Source organism: Thamnophis sirtalis, unplaced genomic scaffold (genome assembly GCF_051295495.1).
Source record: "Thamnophis sirtalis isolate CommonGarterSnake01/CBP01778 unplaced genomic scaffold, rThaSir2_p1.2 scaffold_3, whole genome shotgun sequence".
In the NCBI taxonomy this organism is placed as follows: domain Eukaryota; kingdom Metazoa; phylum Chordata; class Lepidosauria; order Squamata; family Natricidae; genus Thamnophis; species Thamnophis sirtalis.
In genome coordinates, this window is record NW_028261383.1 from 14761166 (window position 1) to 14777008 (window position 15843).

At 42.5% G+C, this 15843-nt stretch overlaps 1 protein-coding gene across 1 annotated transcript in view; it reads right to left on the bottom strand.

Annotated features, from left to right (window-relative positions):
* Positions 1–7435, bottom strand: part of LOC148047259 (vomeronasal type-2 receptor 26-like) — a 33887-nt gene extending 26452 nt beyond the window's left edge. The window contains exons 1-2 of the mRNA XM_087708013.1: positions 7076–7435; positions 4171–4965 (exon numbers count right to left, since the gene is read on the bottom strand). Coding sequence (XP_087564139.1) covers positions 4171–4965; positions 7076–7435 — 1155 coding nt within the window. The remainder of the gene's footprint in view (positions 1–4170; positions 4966–7075) is intronic.
* Between the last annotated feature and the right edge of the window lie 8408 nt (positions 7436–15843).

A 15843-nucleotide genomic window follows, 5' to 3' on the forward strand; every position in this document is an offset into this window, starting at 1 on the left:
GCAGTCTAGTCATTTTGACACCATGTCAACAAAACTTCTTGGACCTCCTTCATAGGAGCAGATGGCCTATTTCACGATCTCAGAGGAGTGAGAGATTGTAATAGGTAACAACTCTGGGTTACCCAGAGTTCTGGGTTGCTTAAAAACATCTTTCCTTGCCCTTTCATGGGACACCAATCGGTTCAAGGTAAATCCTAATTCCAAAGCTAATTTCTCAATAACCAAAACCATTCTTGATTCAATTTCATCTGACTCAGTCCAATTCTAAACCCAGGGACTGGTCAACAAATGTATCTTCTTGTTGGGTATTTGAGGACAAGGAAGAAGCAAACCAAAATCCCTATTAATGAAGCAGTGGTGGGTTCTGGACCTCAGTGTAACTGGTACGGTGTAACGGTGCTGGGCGTCCGCCATATGAACATGTGCAGTGCGCGCATACATGTGCGCAGTGCATGCATACATACTTAGCACCTGTGACTCTCCAGCTGCTCGGCGGAGCATTGTGCAGGCACTGTACACTCCGTGGGCGGAAGCCCCGAAAACTTCAAATACCGGTAAGGAGCACGGGCAGGCAGGTGGGCCCTCCGGAGCACCGTACCGGAATGGTACATGGTGCTCCTGGCAGTCACCGGTACATGAAGGCATCTCTTATTAATTTCATGCAGTTTCTCCATTTCAACACTAATCCAGGGTACATAGGCTTAGCCCAATGAAATGGATCAGAACCCTTTGGAAAGTAGAGAAAAGACATCAATATTTCTCCTACCCTGTTGTGCAACTTTAGCCATGACATATGATATTGGTTGATAATAATTCTCTGTCTTTCAAAAGTCACGATGTGGTCTTTCCTGAGATTCTTCTTGTGAAGAAACACCCAGTTAATGAGCTTCATATCAGCCTTTACATCTCCATTTTGGTCCAAGTACAGTTCGTATTTGGAAAAATTGCAAAACTCATTCTTCTCCAGAAAGGGATGGAACTAAAATGGGGATATCAAAGAATTTCAAAAGCAACAAATTTGGTAACTTATCCCCTTTTTGTCTGTTCTAAACAGAATCTTTCTTTTACAGTTGTCTAACTTGCAAATATTCTTCGTAGGGAGAACACGTTGCTATCTTCAAAAAATGGAAAAGAAAACTTCAGCAAAGTTTGTCAATTATATATTGTCAACATATGTTTTGAAAAAAATATAATATAATTTTGTGTCAAATATATATTTTGTGATTGACAAAATATGTCAATCATAGGAAACTTTCTAAATCAGGTCACAAATAAATCCCATAAACATAACATTTATGAACTCCATGGGAACAATAAGTGATTAGGTAACATTTAGAGAATATCTATCATCCACGCACCCATCCATCCATCTAATCTATTTATCTATCATCAAATTTATATGCTGCTCATCTCGTGATGTGAGGCAATTGTGCATATCTGAAAGGACAAATGTCTCATCAACTCTTTTGACACACAAATTAGGATGGACTGAGTTTCTCTCTCTGCGTATTATTCAGTTCTGGGCTCCCCCCCCCCCGATTACCATTTTTAACATATTGTGAGAGTGCTGGTGATATAATTTGATTATCGCAAGGGATTAACGAACTAATTTGTGATGTGATAATTAGGAAACTAATTAAAAGAGGAATTGATGGTATAATGAATGGTATAACAACTAAGTGGATAAAACTGACTTTAAAATTGTATTCTTTTCAAACAGATGAAGCTTCCAAAGAAATTTTTATGATTTCCTCATAGAGAAAAGTACATAAATAATATCCAGTAGAAAAATATCTTATTTAGCAACTAGAACAAACTGTGTTATCTCATATAAGAACAAAGCTGTAGATAGGAGCTATAATGTTTATCTTTTATTAGCATTCCACTTGTACTTTTCCCATACTGTTAAAAACATAAAGTGGTCAATGATCATAATAAATTAGAATTAGTAGTATATTAATTTGGTTTGATAATAATCATATAATTTCATGATAATATCATTATTGATTTTGATGAAAAGGAATTGAAGGGCTACCCATAGGTAGCTGATAGCAAATTTGGTGTCTAAATGTATAATTTAGAAATAGATATGAAAAGATGTTTATCAAAATGAGCTGGGGAAAAATCCCTGAATGGAATTTAAAAGAGAAACAAGTACAAAGTCTTCAACATAGAAGAAGAAAAATGAAATCTAGAGGAAGAATGATGAACAATATCAAACTTGATAAAACTATTTGTGAAAATGATCTCAGAATAATAATTCATTACAAAACCAATGTGACTTGGCAAATGCCTCCATAGGCATCTCAGGAAGTGAATGTCTTAGTCCTGAGGAAAGGCAGAGGGAAGAACCATGTTGGTCTACTAGAGCAAAAAATCACAAGGGTGCTAAGAACATCTTTTCTGTTACTGTGAGAGGGACCTTGGAGGCCTAGTGGATGATCACTTAAACATAATCCAGCAATGTGTGGCAACAATAGCAGTAGACTTATATACCGCTTCATAGGGCTTTCAGCCCTCTCTAAGCGGTTTACAGAGAGTCAGCATATTGCCCCCAACAATCTGGTTCCTCATTTTACCCACCTCGGAAGGATGGAAGGCTGAGTCAACCCTGAGCCGGTGGGATTTGAACCGCTGAACTGCTGATCTAGCAGTAGCCTGCAGTGCTGCATTTAACCACTGCGCCACCTTGGCTCTACAGCCAAAGAAGATAATGCAATCCTTGGTTGTATATGGTCTTCTGATTGACCATGGGGTTGGACTAGAAATTTCAAAAGTTCAAAGTTTCAAAGTTTAATGAATTTATATGCCGCCCAATCCCGAAGGAATCCGGGCAGCTTACATAAAAACAATTTTAAAAGAATACTAAAAAAATTAAAATAGAAAGACAAAGCAAGTTAAAAAGACACAACATGCACTCAACCTTAGTGGGGCTGGACCTCATTCAAGAGGTCAACAGCCCCAGGCCTGCCAGAATAGCCAGGTCTTAATAGACTTTTGGAAGGCCAAGAGAGTGGGGAGGGTCTGGATCTTAAATTGTTGTATTGTCTTATTTATCCCCTTTCCCTTTTTTATTGTAAGCCGCCCGGAGTCCTTCGGGAGTGGGCGGCATACAAAACTAATAAAACCAAACCAAATCAATCTCTGGGGGTAGATCATTCCATAGGGCCGGGGCAGCTACAGAGAAGGCCCTCCCCCTAGGAGCTGCCAGACATTGTCTAGTCGACGGCACCGGAGAAGGCCCATCCTGTGTGATCTTATTGGACGCTGGGAGGTATGTGGCAGAAGACGGTCTCGTAGAAGACCTCCAAGGTCCCTTCCAGAGGTATTTTGATTGATTAATTAATTGATTGATTGATTTTCCAACTAATAGTGATGGAGAATAACTGAAAGATGTTACACAAACACTTAAGATCTGTTTAATATTATTCTAGACAATAGGCATGGAGAAATGAATTCATTTACAGTAGAGAAGATTCTGAATAAGAGAGGAGGGAAACTTAAAAGGAGTTTTAGTGTTCAGCCAGAGAAGCAGAGAAATGCAGCCATCTCTTCACTGATTTTCTTAATGCAAAGGCCGAGCAGCCATCAGTCAGAAGAGATTTAACTGGGATTCCTGCAGAGAGGAGATGTTGCGCTAGATGATCTAAGGGAATCCCTCAGATTTATGAAGGTAAAATTTTATGATAGCAATAGCAATAGCAGTTAGACTTATATACCGCTTCATAGGGCTTTCAGCCCTCTCTAAGCGGTTTACAGAGTCAGCATATCGCCCCCACAGTCTGGGTCCTCATTTTACCCACCTCGGAAGGATGGAAGGCTGAGTCAACCTTGAGCCGGTGAGATTAGAACCGCTGAACTGCAGATAACAGTCACCTGAAGTGGCCTGCAGTACTACACCCTAACCACTGTGCCACCTCGGCTCTATATGATGCTAATCACAAATCCATACATATAGGAATTTATTTTAAAATGCACACATCATTTAAATATTAGCAATCTTTAATATCAAATCTGCCATAGTTCCCATTTTTGTGAACATTATTGCCTGAATGATTAGATTGATCAAACTTGTTGGAGTCCTATAACACAAGTAGGTTGATATTGTTTCCATCTTTTTATTTTGAATTCCTTTACCAAAGGAACTAAATCCTTGTTGGGACTCCATACCTCCCATGGCTGCAGCCTTGGAGCCCTCAAATTCCCTTTGCCATCCTTCTGTCTACTCCTGAATCTGGAGGAATATGCAGCATTCAAGGCAGCGGCCAGAGTCTTAATGGCACTGTAATAATGGTGGAAATTCATGGCCCATGCCATGCTCTTTTTCTCTTGGGTCTCCAGTGGTGATTTCTCAGTGCATCTTTTCCGACCTTTGACGGAAAAGACATGTTTTGAAAAAGAACAGACATATGACTGATGCCCAGAGGGTGGATCCAGAAAGAAACCGTTTATAAAAGCATCCTTTATTGGCTGCTTTTTTCTCTCAAACTCAACAGTCCAGATACTATTCACGTATTTAAGGGCACTGTGGTCTCTCAGTGGATGTAGTCCGATGAGTGTTGTGATCCAGACTTTCCCTTCAATGGGTCCTGGCAAACGCCTAAGTATTAAGTGAAAAGGAAGAATTCTTTCCAAAGCAGCACCATATTCTATGTAGTGAATGTAGACATTGACTTGTCTCCACTTAGAGAGGGCATTGCTGTGGATTGCTATAAGTTGGGTTGTTGAGAAATATTGTGATATAACAACACAGATTCCACTCTTGACAAGCAAAGGAGTAAAAGTCCTCATGAAATTCTCTCCATTTTCTGTGTCTGAAGCAAAGAGACCAACCAGGGTCCATCTGAAATGGAAGAGCACTTGGACAATTCCTGGGTAGAGGATCCCTTTTCTGGGATAAAGCTGGTGATAAAAGGGCAATTGACTTTTATCATGCAGCGAATCTGAAAATAATTCAAAATTGATCTGAAAAAGCAAGGAAGAATTCTGTGTTATATTTGGGGTCAGATCAGTTCCAAAATGTTTTAGCTTTAAACAAATCCAGCTTGGCTCTCATGAACTTACTAGAATAGTTTATTGTTGATTAATCATTAACCCATATGAAAATAAAGAATTTTAAAAAATATATACCATTATTATTCAGACTGTATATAACAATAGTATAAAACCCTAAGTTTAAAAGAATAAGAATAAAGAATGCCAATGATATTTCTGTATCACAACTTATGGCATCAGACACACAGGTCCATAAGTCAATTAAAATGTTTTGTTCAAACAAAGAACCATATTGAATGTATTTTGATAATTTTGACTAAACAGGATATATGTTGCTTTAATATAAGGATCCAAATAGGTCATTTATCTAATATGGGGTCCAAGATTCACATATTTATTTTATATAGCTGACATTTAATTAATAGATGTGTTCTCTCTTTCTCTCTCTCTCTCTCTCTCTCTCTCTCTCTCAGGGAAGACTGACAGTTTCCATAGGTTTAATGTAATACTAATGTAAACTTAGTTTTGCTGAAGACTACATGCTGAGGGCTCTTGGTCAGGCAAAACTCTGTCTAAAGCTCGCTTGTTTTCCAACAATAAATTCTTTGTTTATCTACCTCCTCTCATATTATTCAAAAGGTTCCTAACATGTATTTTGACCACAATGTTTATTAGACCTATGGACCTGTAATTACTTTTTAATACCTCTCTTCCCCCCCTCTCTCTCCCCTGCCTCCCTCCCTCCCTCCCTCTCTCTCTCTCTCTCTCTCTGTCTCCCTGTCCCTCTCTCTGTCTCTCCCCCCTCTCTCTCTGTATATCTGTTTATCTATCTATCGATCGATCGATTGATCGATCTGTCTGTTTGAAAATAAATAATATTGCCATCAACCAATTTTGTCTCTTCTAAAAGACAGATTTTTGGAAGTTTGTCAGTTTCCATAGATTTAATGTAACACCAATAATTGGGCACTGGGTCTAAGACAGAATTTTAAAGTAACTCATGCATGCTTCCCTCCACATAGGTTTAGTTTTGTTGAGGATGGCAACCTAAGGGCTCTTGGTCAAATAAAACTCTGTTTAGAAAGCCTTCTTGTTCTTCAGCAAGAATGTCTTTCTTCATCTATTCACTCTCAGTCTTCTCAAGAGGATTCTAGCATATACTAGTTTAGCCACAATTTCTATTAGCTCAAACAGCCTTCTGCATGCGCACAAGCATCCCGGTGGTTGGGCGGGGCCTCCCATCACCGCTACTACCAAACTGGGCCAAATCGGGAGCCACCCACCTCTGGTAAGAATCATTAATATGTGTAAATCAATCTGCCAATAGATTATACCACCATTAAAGGTAAAGGTAAAGATTCCCCTCAAAGATGTGTGCTAGTCATTCTCAACTCTAGGTTGCAGTGCTCATCTCCATTTCAAAACTGCATCCCTTATACCACCATTAGGGATATATTTTTTGAATACTTCAGCTGGCAGAAAATCTTTCATAGTGGCTTTATTGCTCTTTTTATAGCTATTTATGATGAATTTCATCGTGAACATTTCATGATAAAAAATATTTGTCATGCTACTATGCTTGTAATTTTTTAAAAATAAAATAGTTGATTAATGATAATACTCCCTACAAGTTCATAAGTCATATTATCGTATGATATCTGATAATCTATCATAAATTCTTGGTATATTATCAGCTATAGGTAAGATAATTAATTTGAATTCTATCCCTGAATCTGAGATTTGTTTACCATTGAAAATGTTATTTTTGTTAAGATTATGTACACAATTTCCCATCTCTGTTACACTTTCCTTTTGTACAGAAGACCCTTTGATTGAATACAGAACCTTCCCAAGTATGAATCAAAAGACCCAAAGTAATGATGATGATGATGACATCACGAGTTGATGTCACTGCTCTGATCTTTGCGTCCTAAACAGCGTGGATCCAAATTCCTAACTGTGACACCTACAATGGGCTTGGTGAAAACCATATGAAAATATGGTTGGATCTATCACATATCAACCCACCAACTCATTCAAATTACAAAAAAAAAAAAAAAATAAACATAAACTTACAAACCTGAGGAACTTTGTAGGTGTCTCCTAATGTTGACATCTGGATAGAGATGTCATCAGCAGCTGCATCAATAAGAGCCAAAATGTTGTCCTTCCTTCCACAGCTGTAGTTGGGAATATTGGCTTCTCCAGGAGACAACATGTCCATCAAGGCATCTGAACTCAGAAGCGTGTTCAAATAGTTGTCATGGATGTTGTAGCCAAGTGTAAGATTTTGCAGATGCCTGGAATTATTGTTGACCACTTGAATATTAAAAATGTAGCGTAGTGTTCTAAAGCTATCAAAAGATATACTAAAATAAAGAATATTCATGTTAGCATTGTCATTAATAACAATTACAAAATCCTTTTCCAATTTAATCATTTTGTCTTCACAAGCCTTCTGAGTTTTAAGCCAACACTGATCCAAAATCAAATACAAGTGACAGTCACCCATCACCATTTCATTTTGAGAGGGAGATTATAAGGGTAAGAATCACAAATAAACCATTATTTGCAGCATTCATCTTCTGAGTAACCAGGATTCAAAACCATTCAATTATTAAAGTAGAACCATCAAAATACGAAGAGGCTATTTCATATGTGTTCTAGAAAAGCAATTCTAAAATCAAGCCATTCTCTGTTCCTATAAAGATCATTCATTGAATATGAATGAGAGGTTATAAAACAATGGGAATGGCATAGGCAGAGGCAACTACAACCGATTCAATACTACTTTAAACAAAAGTTGGCATTCAAGTCATAATACAGTATTAGACCAGGAAAGTTATAGAATTTGGATATTTTCAGCAGTTTTTTTCTGTCCCATTTTTGGATTTGAGATTTATTTTTTTCGCAAAATAAAACAAAAGAGAAGCAATAAAAATCAAAATTATTCAAGAAATTAGTCAGGTCTATAACGCAGGCATGAGTGAAATAAGAAGAAAAGAATGAGAGTGTTAGAACTGCAAATAGAGGGAATGCAACTCCATCACACTGAATGACTTACAAGTCAAAGTGATAACGAGGAGTTGTGTTGAAAGGCAATGTTGTTTTATACAATATTTTTGTCCCAGTGGTGATGATACTAATGAGATGGTCTCCAGGTCTGTAATAGCTCCATGGTTTTTCTCCATCCTGTTGCTCAAAATTCATTGGACACTTCATTCTAAGCTTCACAGTGACTGGCTGGGACACCAGCAGGATCAAAGGCAGAAGCAGAACATCCATAATTTATGGGGCTGAATCAATTCCCTCCCTGTTTCAAAAAAAAAAGAACAAGAGGAATTAGACGAATTCAAAGTATCTTCTCAATATAGAAATTTTCGTGGCTTTCCTGATTCAGACAGAAACGAACTAAGATTCACGTGGAAGAGAAAGTATATTCAAGAGCACAGCTCCTGCCTGTCCCACAACCTGTGCCACAATGAGTGTGACTGAGGCATTTATCTTTTTCTGATGCAAGACACCTTCCATGTTGTTTCAGTCTGATGTTTACCTCAAAGACAGAAGAGGTCTCAAAGAGCAGCATTTTGAAAATTACAGCAAGAAGCAATTTCTTCTCTGGGGATCATAAATTTCTCCATTCGCATAGGAGTAGCTGGAGAGAAACATATTAGTAAAAAAAATCACAAATCCTGCCCTGAGGACCCTGTCCTTTAATGGTTGTGATCCTTCCTGTCAGGTCTTGTCCAGAAAGTGATGCTGTTCAATACCCAGATAATGATTCCTGCTTTTCCTTCAGTATAGTGACTTGTCTCCAGAGAACATTGGGGAAGGTCACACAGAGTTAGTTTGGTGACATTCTAGATTGGTGACACTTAACTCTAGAGCTGCCTGTCTTCTAATGGCAAGGAAGTAATCAGTACACTTGAGCCTATCTAATTTAACATTGGTTGGGCCTATTTGGGATTTTCTTTTTATTGCATCTCCATGTATGAATCCTGATTGGAGCTGATTTCAAAATTGCTTGTGACTGGAATAAAATTTTATTTCCCCATATTTTCTAGAAATATCCATATTGGATGAGAGTTGACTAAGAGCAGGAACATGACAGCCTGTGGACTGTACCATTTGTTTAATAGGAGAAAGATTTTTTTTTCTTGATGGTCTCTCTGTCGTTCTTCTATATCTGTGTTATATATTGAGAAAGTTTATATTTTGAAGTTTATTATTTCACTAAACATACTGTCAGCCTCTGCTTTGCTGCTGCTTCGGCTGCCATTGAAACGGGGAGGGAGGGCATGGTATTTGGGAGGGGACTGTTGTGCTGGAGGAAGATTCTGGAGTTTCTACTCCCCGTCTTACTGCGCACGCGGAGGAGGTTTCCCGCCAAGGCCAACGGCACCGACATTCCATCTTGGTGATGCCTTTCGAAGTTATCTCGCACCTGACACTTGGGAGAATTATGATTGGACTGTGCATGGGATGCCAAGTGGTGGGGAATGGGTTATACAATATATCATTTGCTTTCACGCCTAAATAATCAGACTTCGCTTTGCTACGCTTCTGTTCATTTATAATTAGTAAAAGTACACTTGATTTCTATCAACGGAGTCTTGTGGTTTTCTTTCCTGATTATCCAATGAAGAGGTGCTGACACATACAGAGGGCTGTGAGGTCTACAGTTGTGATATCTATGGAGATTCTCAGTCATCCAGGTCATGGATGTCCCAGAGGTGCTTTTTAAAGAGGCAACTGGACTTTCTGGTTTTTCTTTGAAGATGTTTCACTTCTCATTCAAGAAACTTCTTCAGCTCTGAAGTTTTTGGGATGAGAAGTGAAACGTCTTCAAAGAAAAACCAGAAAGTCCAGTTGCCTCTTTAAAAAAGCACTTTTGGGACATTTATTGCAATGTAATAAGTCAGAAACAAGACTTTTTGGCCCTTTATTCTCTACCTTGAAAATTCATTCATTATCTTCCCTGTTTTGAAGTGTCAGTCTTTTTTTCCATGATTTCCCCCCCTTAGATCTTTAAAAATTTCTGAAGAAGTTAAAGAAACTTTTTTCATTTTTTTAATTGAAAAAAGACTTTGAAAACATCTGTGGGCTGGTCCTCTCATTCCCTATCAACATTTATTATAATCAGTCTTGAAGAAAGTAGCTGAATCCACATAAGACTGTGCCATCCAGACCCAGTGTCAGCTTCTGCTTTGCTGTTGCTTCAGCTGCCATGAAACGGGAGGGGGGGGCGTGGATTTGGGAGGGGTTAATGGAGGTGCTGGAGGAATGTTCTAGGATGTACCAGTCGTTGGGATTACGCATGCGTATGTGTTTCCCGCCTGCATCAACGGCCTTCACATTCCATCTTTGGCCTGTCTTTTTGAAGTTATCTCACACCTGACATTTGAAGGACTTATGATTGGACTGGAGCTTTGATCCTAAGGGGGGGGAACGGGCTTTCCTATATATCAATTGCTTTCGCGCCATATTATTCAGATTCTGCTTCACTACTGCTCGCTTACCATTTATAATTAGTAAAAGTACTTTGGATTTCCAACCCATGGAGTCTCTTAGTCTTCTTTCCTAATTATGGAGTGGAGTGGGGCGTGACAAGAAGCAGAATCTGAAAATATCCCTTTCCAGGAGATTTACGTCTACCGAGAAGGGAAATAATGTCTTCTCCGACCAGAGAGGAGGAGGGCGCCGTTGGAGGGGTGGATTCCAGTGAACTAGGACCTCCCGACCTTTCTTTACACCAGCCCAGCCCGTCTGACCGACCTTTGCACGAAGATTTATTTCAACTGCAAATTTCCAGTCAGCCTGAACCTTCCCCCCCACCCCGTTGGTCAACTTCAGTGGGGCAAAGAGAGATAGAGACAAGCTGGAATGCTGGGCTCACCCAAAGACCACCTCAACAAACTTCGCTGGAGCCAGGTGCCGTGAGAAAACCTCAGGCGAATGAGTTCCCTGACTATTGGGGCCAAAGGTACTGTGGGGAAAGAAGAGGGGGCGATGAAGGAGAATGGAGGAGTTATCAGCACCAGGGGCCCATGAGAAAACCCCAGCGGAGTGAATTACCTGATTATTGGGGTCAAACATTTTTGGAGGAGAGAAGGGGGGAGGAGGAAAGAGACTGGAGAAATTGGCAACATTACCCACGCCAGGATTCTCCCCCGCCCCCCCCTCGGCCCGTGTCACCCCCTGCGGCTAGAGGTTTTGCTGATCAAAGAGGACCTCCCCCCCAGCCTCCCCCCCGAAGACGTCGAATGGCTAAAATCCCTCCCTTGCCTGTGCGTTTTAATGGTAGTTCTGCTAGCCTTCCCTCCTTTCTCATGCAAGTGTTTAACTACATGGAGATTTATGGCCGGGACTTTGAATCTGACACTTTCAGGGTCAGAATGGTTCTTTTATCTTTGGATGGTGAGGCGGCTACATGGTCGACTGCGTTGCATATGTCTGGCTCTCCCCTCTTGGGGAATTTCAACCGTTTTATGGAGGCTTTCCGCCAACGTTTTGATGACCCGTTAACTGAAAAGCGGAACAAATTGAAGTTTTTAACCTTCGACCAAGACGATAGACCTGTCGCCCAATACATCCAGGAATTTCAGTGTCTTTCCCAATACATGAGAGGCTGGGGGGAGGATGCGCTTCTGGACAGATTTGCTGAAGGGTTGAACGCAGACATTTATCAACAATGTGTCAATCGTAACCTGCCGAGACGTTTAATCACTTGGTTTGAGCATGCTGCAGACGCCGAGCTTGACTTAATCCGTCTGCGTTATGCCACAGAAGAAAGAAGGAAGCGGAAAGAGAGGGCTGCCAAGTCCCTCCCCCCTCCTACTACTCAATCGCTTTCCAAACGACGAGGCGACGCGAGAGGGCCCCCTTCTGGCTCCTCCAGACCTTTAACATGCTTTCGCTGTGGCAAGCTTGGGCACACCGCCCCCGAATGTCGGGCTAAATTGCCCCTCTCTGCCCAACCCCCTCCCAGATGTGAAGAAAAGCCTGCCAGAGGCTCTGAAAAGAAGAAGAAGGAAACGGCTTTCGCTGGGGAAACCAACCCCCCTCCTTTTGCCCAGCCATTAAAGGATGACGCAGATGCTAACTCCTCTTCTTCTGAGGACTCTGATGACGACACATCGCCTCACTGGGTGAGTTCAAACAAGGGACCCCTTCTAATCCCTATTGAATTAAAAGTTCCTCCTGAGGGGACACCTGCCACCCTCCTAGCTTTACTTGATTCCGGCTGTTCCCGGTCCATGATCAATCCAGCCATGGTAGAAAAATTAGGCATCAAATTGCGCACTTTGAAAACCCCAATTGTGTTTTGCCAAATAGATGGATCGATTGCAGGGGGGGGGCCCGCCCATTTTTTTACTGAGCCTTTGGAAATGAGAATGGGTACCCATACTGAATTAATCTCTTTTGTGGTCGCGCCTGGCATGGACAGGCCACTCATTTTGGGCATCCCATGGCTCCGGAAGTGGAACCCTCACATAAATTGGCGGACAGGCCGCTTGCGTGTTCGCTCGAAGGTGCCTCCAGTGGGGGAGGGCTCTCCGGACCAACCTGACGTCACTAACGTTCCTGAAGTAGCCGCTAGAGGGCAGGAGAGGATTGCAGGAGAGGAGAAAATCCCGAAAGAATATTTGGATCTTAAGGAAGTCTTCAGCGAGCAGTCTTCGGACATTCTACCCCCCCACAGGCCTACTGATTGCTCCATTGACATTTTGCCCGGGGTCAAACTCCCAAAACCCCGCATTTACTCCATGTCTCCCAGGGAAATGGAGGAGATGCGTTCTTTCATTGACAAAAATTTGAAACGTGGTTTCATTGAACCGGCCCGACCCAAAGTGGCTGCCCCTGTACTGTTTCGTGAAAAGAAAGATGGGTCTCTTCGTTTATGCTGTGACTTTCGCAACCTTAACGCGATCTGTACTCAAAACCTCTACCCACTCCCATTGATGAAGGACTTGTTGGCGCAACTGGGGAAGGGCCGCATCTTCACAAAATTGGACCTGCGAGAAGCTTACTATAGAGTACGCATTAAGGAAGGGGACGAATGGAAGACCGCATTCAACTGCCCTCTTGGTTGTTTCCAGTTCCGGGTTATGCCTTTTGGCCTACAGGGGGCTCCTGCTGTGTTCATGCAATTTATTAATGAGATCCTGCACGATCATCTCTATAAGGGCGTTATCGTATATCTGGACGATATCCTCATTTATACCCGCTCTTACGACCACCACGTCAATCTGGTGCGCACTGTTTTGAAAAAACTCCGTGCCGCCAACCTGTATGCCAAATTGTCTAAGTGCGAGTTTCACCAAACGACTATTGACTATCTGGGCTACCGTATCTCCCCTGATGGCGTTGAAATGGACCCTGAAAAAGTGAAGGCGGTCACTGAATGGGACGCGCCCAAAACTCGTAAACAATTGCAAAAATTTTTGGGTTTCGCTAATTTCTACCGTCAATTTATTCCCTCTTTTGCCAACATTGCTCTCCCTATTACTAATTTGCTCAAGACTAAAGGCGACCCGAAGCCTAAACCCAATAAGCCTTTGGACTGGACCATGGAATGCCAGGCGGCATTCGAAAAACTTAAACGCCTTTTTGCCGCTGAACCAGTTCTTAAACATCCTGATCTCAACCAGCCGTTCGTCGTCCAGGCTGATGCCAGTGATGTCGCCGTTGGGGCCGTTCTGCTACAAGCCAATGACCAAGGTAACTTACAGCCTTGCGCGTACACCTCACGTAAACTCACTGACACGGAGCGGCGCTGGGCGGTTTGGGAGAAAGAGGCTTTTGCGGTCCGTTGGGCCCTCGCTACTTGGCGCCATTTCCTTGAAGGCTCTAAACACCCATTTGAGGTGTGGACTGACCACAAGAACTTGGAAGCGTTGCGCACACCTCGTCGTCTCTCCCCCAAACAGATGCGTTGGGCCCAATATTTTAACCGTTTCAATTTCACTCTAAAGTATATCCCGGGCGGAAAGAACTTCATGGCCGATGCTTTGTCCCGGTTACCTCAGTATAATTGTTCCAAACTGAGTATCGTCCAACCGCTTTTGGCAGCTCCGTACTCACACGTCAACAGACCAAAGCTCAAAAGGAAGTGCCTCACGATCTCCTTTCTGACCTCAAAGCGGCTCTTCCTCAAGACGACTGGTTCCTGAACCATCGGGACGAGTGCACCATGAGGGACGATCTACCGTGGATTGGTGCTAAATTATACATCCCCGCTTCCCTACGACTTGTCGTCCTTCGTCGCGCTCATGACTCCAGGATGGCGGGTCATTTTGGGTTCGTGAAAACTTTGCACCTCGTAAAGAGACAATTCTGGTGGCCCTCTTTAAAAAAGGACATTGAACTTTATGTGGCCAGTTGCCCGGTTTGCGCTACCGCCAAAAAGCCGGGGAAACCGCAGGGACTTCTACAGTCCGTCGCTCGCCCGGTTGCCCCTTGGAAGGAGATTTCTATGGACTTTATTGTTGAGCTTCCCGAAAGCCAGGGGCACACCGTCATCTGGGTGGTCACTGATTTGTTTTCCAAGCAAGTTCATTTCGTGCCTTGCCACAAAATTCCTTCCGCCAAGGCGTTGGCTAAACTATTCCTTTCCCACATCTACCGGTTACATGGGGTTCCCGACCGTATTATCTCCGATCGTGGAGTCCAATTCACATCTAAATTTTGGAAGGAGTTCCTCACACGCATTGGTTCCGCCCAGGGCCTTAGCTCCGCCTACCATCCTCAGACTAATGGCGGCTGTGAACGTACTAATTCCGTCCTTGAACAATATTTACGTTGTTTCATCAATTATCAACAGGACGATTGGGTTGACTTGTTGCCACATGCTGAAGTGGCCTATAACAATTCGGTTCACTCCAGCACGGGCTTCACCCCTTTCCGGGTCGTTTACGGCCAGGATTTTGTTCCTATTCCCGAACTGCCTACGGCCCAACCTCAGGTTCCTTCCGTTGCGGACTGGAGTGAACGTCTCAGTCGCCTTTGGCCTCTGACTCTTTCCACCTTGGACGCTGCCCATAAGGCTCATAAGAAGCAGGCTGATAAGAAACGCTCTCAGCCCTATGAGTACCACGTTGGAGATTTAGTGTATTTGTCCACGAAATTCTTGCATACTACACAAAAATCAAAGAAATTGGGGCCCAAGTGTGTTGGCCCTTTCCCAATTGTGAAAGTTATCAATCCTGTTTCTGTTCGTTTGCAATTGCCCAAACATCTCAACCGTATCCACCCGGTGTTCCACATCAACCTCATCAAACCAGTTCGGGTGTCCAACCTACGGCCCACAGATGACCCTCCACCTGCTCCGTTACTTATTGATGGGGAACATCATTTTGAAGTTCGTGACATTCTTGATTCCCGTCGGCACCGTAATCGCATCCAATACCTTGTGGCTTGGAAACATTTTCCCCCCTCCCACACTGAATGGGTTGATAAGTCCCACGTTCGTGCCCCCCGCTTACTCCAGAGATTTTATGCTTCTTATCCCGACAAGCCTTGACTCTTCTCCCCTCCCTCTTTCATTTGTTTTGTTATTTGTCTGTTTTGTTTGTTTTTTCTTCCAGGCCTGACAGCCTTTTTCCGGGGGACGGCCGGATGTCAGCTTCTGCTTTGCTGTTGCTTCAGCTGCCATGAAACGGGAGGGGGGGGGCGTGGATTTGGGAGGGGTTAATGGAGGTGCTGGAGGAATGTTCTAGGATGTACCAGTCGTTGGGATTACGCATGCGTATGTGTTTCCCGCCTGCATCAACGGCCTTCACATTCCATCTTTGGCCTGTCTTTTTGAAGTTATCTCACACCTGACATTTGAAGGACTTATGATTGGAC